This window comes from Galeopterus variegatus, unplaced genomic scaffold (genome assembly GCF_000696425.1).
Source record: "Galeopterus variegatus unplaced genomic scaffold, G_variegatus-3.0.2 Scaffold15672, whole genome shotgun sequence".
NCBI lineage: Eukaryota > Metazoa > Chordata > Mammalia > Dermoptera > Cynocephalidae > Galeopterus > Galeopterus variegatus.
The window spans coordinates 3,097-9,782 of record NW_007741783.1 but is presented as its reverse complement, the minus strand read 5'-3'; the positions used below and the strand labels follow the sequence as shown (position 1 = coordinate 9,782).

General features: G+C 44.8%; 1 protein-coding gene across 1 annotated transcript; it reads left to right on the top strand.

Annotated features, from left to right (window-relative positions):
* The first annotated feature begins 688 nt into the window (after positions 1-688).
* Positions 689-1,627, top strand: LOC103582312 (olfactory receptor 2M3-like). The gene has a single exon (XM_008563948.1). It carries the CDS (start codon positions 689-691, stop codon positions 1,625-1,627), a length of 939 nt encoding a protein of 312 aa, XP_008562170.1.
* Positions 1,628-6,686: the final 5,059 nt, after the last annotated feature.

The window sequence follows — 6,686 nt, the reverse complement described above, 5'->3', positions numbered from 1 at the left end:
CAACTCTGACTTTATCCTGCTGGGAATCTTCAGTCACAGCCCCACACATACTTTCCTCTTCGTGTTGGTCTTGAGCATCTTTGCAGTGACCTTCGTGGGGAACTCTGCCATGGTTCTCCTCATCTACATGGACACCCGGCTCCACACCTCCATGTACTTCCTCCTCAGTCAACTGTCCCTCATGGACCTCATGCTCATCTGCACCACGGNAGTACATACTTCCCCCTATGCTTTCTTAGACAGAATTTTGTTAGTATTATAGTGTGATGTGTTGAATTCCATGGAATATCTATAACAGAAATGTTATGGAATTTTACAGCAATTCATAAGTCTCTTCATTATTTTAGTGTAATTATGAAAAAATGATGTACACTACACTTTTGAATTGACTTGTTCCTCAATCTAGATTATATGAATCTTGAGAAACCTCCTGTGCTCTTACTATGAAGCCTGCTATGCCTCTTAGCTATACACTTTAGATTTACAAATCATGACAACCTGAAAATAAGCTTTATTATTCATAGTCTGTGATAGAAAAGAAAAAGTCAGTGTCCAGAGGAATAATAATTTTCTCATGCAGAGACAATTTTGCTGATGTAGTCATCTAGGAAAAAAATTCTTGATATTTCCATGATACACACTTTGACACTTTTTCCATGTTGTATTCTTCACAGTGACCATATTCATCATGGCATGGACGAATAAGACCTTCAACTCTGACTTTATCCTGCTGGGAATCTTCAGTCACAGCCCCACACATACTTTCCTCTTCATGTTGGTCTTAAGCATCTTTGCAGTGACCTTCGTGGGGAACTCTACCATGGTTCTCCTCATCTACATGGACACCCAGCTCCACACTTCCATGTACTTCCTCCTCAGTCAACTGTCCCTCATGGACCTCATGCTCATCTGCACCACGGTACCCAAGATGGCTTTCAACTACTTGTCTGGCAGGAAATCCATCTCTCTGGCTGGTTGTGGAACCCAGATATTCTTCTATATCTCCCTGCTTGGGGCTGAGTGTTTCCTGTTGGCTGCAATGTCCTATGACCGCTATATTGCCATTTGCCACCCATTAAGATACCCAATTCTTATGAGCCAGAAAATCTGTAGCCTCATGGCTGCTTCCTCCTGGATTCTTGGCTCCTTTGATGGTATAATTCAAGGTGCAGTTGCATTGTCTTTCTCATACTGCGGTGCCCGGGAAATACCCCATTTTTTCTGTGACATCCCCGCCCTTCTTTCTCTATCATGCACGGACACGTTGTTATTTGAAAGGATGATATTTATCTGCTGTATAATTATGCTTCTCTTCCCTGTGGCAGTCATCATTGCTTCCTATACTCATGTGATTCTGGCTGTCATACACATGGGTTCTGGGGAGAGTCGCCGCAAAGCTTTCACCACCTGTTCCTCCCACCTCATGGTGGTGGCAATGTACTATGGAGCAGCCATGTTCATATACATGCGGCCCATTTCTGACCGCTCTCCCATCCAGGACAAGATGGTATCTATCTTCTACACCATCCTCACCCCCATGCTGAACCCCTTCATCTACAGCCTTCGCAACAAAGAAGTGGGCAGGGCATTCATGACGCTGGTAGGAAATTGTAAGTCTGGAAAGTGAGTGGCTTAATGCTCTCCAAACACTGATTTTTCTTTACATACTTAGCTTTATGCTTAAAATTATATATTGAACCAGTTCAATCAAGTATCTTATATTTACTAACTTGGCAGATTTACAGACAACCACATAAAATCAAGAAAAAAACTATTTGCCTTCACGTTTGGTTAAACATTTCATTTTGTTGCTGTTGTGGTAGTGGTAAGTTCAGTGTATGGCTATAGGTAAATATTTGTTGCAATAGAAAATAAAAAAGTATATATCTTTTTAATATCATTTAACAAATGAGAGACATTTGCCCATCATACTACCTCATTTTCTATTGCACCTATTAAACTTGTGTCTCTTAATATACAGTAGATTTAACCTTGGCAAAGAATTCTATTGAGTTTAATATCATACTTTGGACATATAATTTTGTTAAAATGAGCAACCAATTAATTATCTGCAAAATTATGCTTTTGAGATCATTATAAAAGTGAATGCAACTTAATCAGATGGAGAAAAGAGAGACACTAGTTTGAGGTTTAGGCATACGGTGCACATCTTGTAATGGACACTTCTCTCCTTCCGGGTGTTGGAGGATTGGGGAACTCCCATTTAGTTACTTTCTCTATAGGCATTAATTTTATAGATGGGATACTAAAATGTAAGAATCTTCTCAATATGGAGTTTATATCCTTATATATCATAATAATTATATAGGTAATGTACTGCAATTGCACTACAGTAACCAAATTTTTGATTAATTGATTAATTGGTAAAGTGATCAAATTTTAATAGAGAAATTTAGATTTTCTGAAGTATGTATAAATTCTGGGTTATGACATCTCCATAAATATTGTTGTAATGGTATTTATATGAGATTAAATTCAACTGTGTATATTCTTTTTTTTTTTTTTTTGTCTTTTTTTTTGTGTCCGGCAACGGACCGCAACCCTCAGTGTCGCGCCCGGACCGGACCAGGACCGGCAGCGGGATCACAACCCTTGGTGCTGCGCCCACCCCTCGCCCAGCCAGTGAGCGGGAACCAGTCTGTATGTGGGATCCAACCCCTCGGCGGGAGCGCCGCCACACTCCCAAGCAGCGCACGGTAGCACCGGGCCGGCCCTCAACTGTGTATATTCTTTTTTTTTTTTTTTTGGGTCCGGCAACGGCCCGCAACCCTCAGTGTCGCGCCCGGACCGGACCAGGACCGGCAGCGGGATCACAACCCTTGGTGCTGCGCCCACCCCTCGCCCAGCCAGTGAGCGGGAACCAGTCTGTATGTGGGATCCAACCCCTCGGCGGGAGCGCCGCCACACTCCCAAGCAGCGCACGGTAGCACCGGGCCGGCCCTCAACTGTGTATATTCTTTTTTTTTTTTTTTTGGGTCCGGCAACGGCCCGCAACCCTCAGTGTCGCGCCCGGACCGGACCAGGACCGGCAGCGGGATCACAACCCTTGGTGCTGCGCCCACCCCTCGCCCAGCCAGTGAGCGGGAACCAGTCTGTATGTGGGATCCAAACCCTCGGCGGGAGCGCCGCCACACTCCCAAGCAGCGCACTGTAGCACCGGGCCGGCCCTCAACTGTGTATATTCTTATGTTTTTATGAAAAAAACCCTGCTAAACTTTATGTAGAGCTAGGGATGGAGCTCACAGACCCCTCAAGTGTATTGTCCAGACTGGGTCACAAGCCCTTCACGTGCAGGTCTGTGAGTTAGGTAATAGGAAAAGGTCCTTGGAGCTATGGGTGAAGAAATAATAGGCCTTATTTTTAGATGTGAGCTCTGCTGACCAGCAGTTCAGAGCCACTGTCTCACACAATGAAGAGCACACAAAAATAGCAACAAGCCAAAGGTTATATGAGCATTCATGTGCACTAACTCTACTCCCACACAAATTGTTTACAAATGATGTGCTGCACCACACCCAGGCAGACCTGAGGAGAGGGGGCCTGACAAAACTACTCTATTTTCCTCACAATGCACCCCTTCAGGGTCCCTCACTGTACAACCTATGCATTCAGAATCTCCTGTGATGTTACCATAGAGAGGATAAATGACCCTTACATTCATATAACTAGTTGTCTGCTCAATATGCCTTAAGGCTTGTCCTTAAGGCTTGTCTGTAGTTCTGCCCTTTCAACTATTAGCCACACATGTCTGGTTAGCAGTCATCATTGGTGTGATTTTCCATGGGAATCCTGTAGTCATACTGATGGGATGTTCAGTGCATATTCAGTAAGTCAACACATTGATCACATGACTCTGGTGCAGTGCCTACAGCAAGAACATGATGGGCAAAAAGACAGAAGGGTTATTGGTACCAATAGGGGGAGTTCTCGCCACTGTGGTAAGATAATGCCAGTTTGCCATCCTGAGAAAGGATGGTTGCAGGAATAGGTATCTTACGGGGTTTATGATACCATACATTATCATGCCATTTGGGCCCTACAGGGTACAAAAGCTCTCCAATACCCCAGAAGTCCCAAATATGTCTGTAGCTGAACTACAGTGGTGGGTCCAGGATATGCCTATATCTTGTCTATAATAGCTTCTGGGATGACTCTCATCTTACCTGACCAGACCACGCCCAAGAATTTCACTGACATCCCAGGTCCTTGCACTTTTGCTGTGTTCACGTCCCACCCAGCAGTTTTGGAGTTGCCTGGGTTAAATCTTCAAGAGAATCAGAGGTCAGTAACACATCATCATTGTAGTGAAACATTGTACCCATGCTGGGCCAAGTCCACTTGGCTAGGTCCCCTGCCACTAAACCAGGACAGATGTTTGGGCTATGCAGATAACCTTGGGGCAATACTTGAATGGTCCACTGCCTCCCTTCCCAGGTGAAGGCAAACTGATCTTGGCTATCAGCTGAGATTGGAATAGAGAAAAAAAGGTCCAATACATAATGATAAGTTCCCAGCCAAGTCATCAGCTGATTCAAGTCATGAACTGAAGGCATGGCTGCATGCAAAGGAGTCACTACTTTGTTTAGTTCTCGATAATCTACAGTCATTCTCCAGGTACCATCAGGTTTTTTTATTGGCCATACTGGAGCATTAAATGGACTATGAGCTGGACAAATAATGCCAACTGTCTCTAAGTCCAATATAGTGGTAAATTTCTCTTCATGTCCTCCCAGTAGGTGATACTGCTTTATGTTAACTACACATCTTGGCTTGGGTAACACTTGTGGGTCATGTTTAGCACATCCTCATAACACCGGCTTTACTGTCCATATTCACAGCTGAAACTCTCCAACTGTTGTTTGCAGGTACAAACCATAAAGTAAATCCATACCCAAGATGTATTCAGCTACTGGGGATATATATAGAGAGTATACACATTAGGGGTAATTGTTGTATGCCCAATGGCAATGACACAGCTTTGACTTCAATTGTATGTCCTCCATAGTCATCTATACAAACTGGCCCCTGGAAACTTATCTGGGTTCCCATATATCAGGCTACATTCTGGGCCTGTATCCACCAATGCAGAAACATGCTGCACATTCATCCTTGACCAATATATTGCCAATGCAATGTGAGGCCTCTGGTCCTCGCTTGCCCCCAAAAGATGAATACCTTTCCTGTTCCCTAATTGAAAAGGAACATTTCATCTGCTTCCTTGAGAGCAACCAAAAAATCCTTTAAATCCACTGAGCGTACCTTGCTACCTATTTCAGGACATTTAGTGAAATGCTGTTCAGGGCACAATTGCTGCTGCAAGGCAAAGAGGACCATGTTTGGCTGCCAGTCAATTTTCTTGCTATATACCCTTGCTGCAAGCAAGTCAAGCCACATCTGCTTATGGCTAGTCTTACTTGGTCCCTTCCAGAAAAAATCCAGAGTATTTCTTGGGGGTTTGGTCTTAGCCACCTTTTGGACCCCTTTTGCTTGTCTCCTGTCCTCTACTTCACCCAGGCTGGCTATCATGGTCATTACTTTATGTATAGGATGACCAACATATGGGGCCAGTATGGCCATCAGTGACCCAAAGGACTTTGATGGGGCATTTTGCAGCACTATGTCTCTCATACTGCCTGTAAAATTTTCATCATCCAGGCCATGCGTGTTCACATTAAACATGGACTGTGCATCCCCAGCTCCTGAATTATTTGAACCAACTTAGCATATGTTTGCCATTTACTAACAATCTTGGGCAGTTCTCCAGCATTTGCCTACATGGTTCAGGCAGCTGCATTCACCCACTCCATTAAGAAGTGATTACCTGGCCCTTGTGCATATCTGCAGCTATTCTGCAGCTGCTGCCTCAGGGAAGCATTTGGTAATGGAGGCTAATTTTTCCATCTCCTTACAAGAGCATATCACACTATCGACCCCTAGGTACTGTAACCACAGCAGCCAGAGACTCCCCACGTTTCTGCCAGAACAGTCTCCCCAAGTCAACTAATTCAACTTGGGTATATGGGACATAGGTAGTGAATTGGGTCACCTGTGGTTGCTCACTGGTTGTCTACCTGGTCCCATAGGCTGCTCATGTTTCACTTTTGATGCACAACAGTTCACACCTAGAGTTGGATGGTCTCCCCCCAACTCACCACCGTGTTTGTCATCCTGCCTGTTGTGAGAAGCAGGGGTGGCCAGTGTCTGCATGTCATCCTCCCAGACATTTATCCATGCTTCCAACAACTCTGCTTTCGGCTTCATATCTTGAGCAACTTGCAGTATAGTGAGCAGCAGCCAGAGTCCTGTCAGCAGAAAAGTGGCCACCAGGCACCACATACTCAAGGACAGCCATATTTTCTCCCCCTCCCAAGGAGTTCTCCACTGTAGTGCCTGGTCTGTACTGACTTACAGTACAGTGAGCAGCAACCAGATCCCAGTCAACAGGAAGGTGGCCATAGGGCCCAACATGTTCAAGAGTAGCCACATTCCTCCTTCTCCCAAAGGCTTTTGGTTCCCATACCTGCTCAGAACCCCATCACAGACTACACCAACTGTAGAGGTAGGGCTGGAGCTCACAGACCCCTTGAGCCTGTTGTCCAGACTGGGTCACAAACCCTTCACACATAGGTCTATGAGCTAGGTAATAGGGAAAGGTCCTTGGAGAC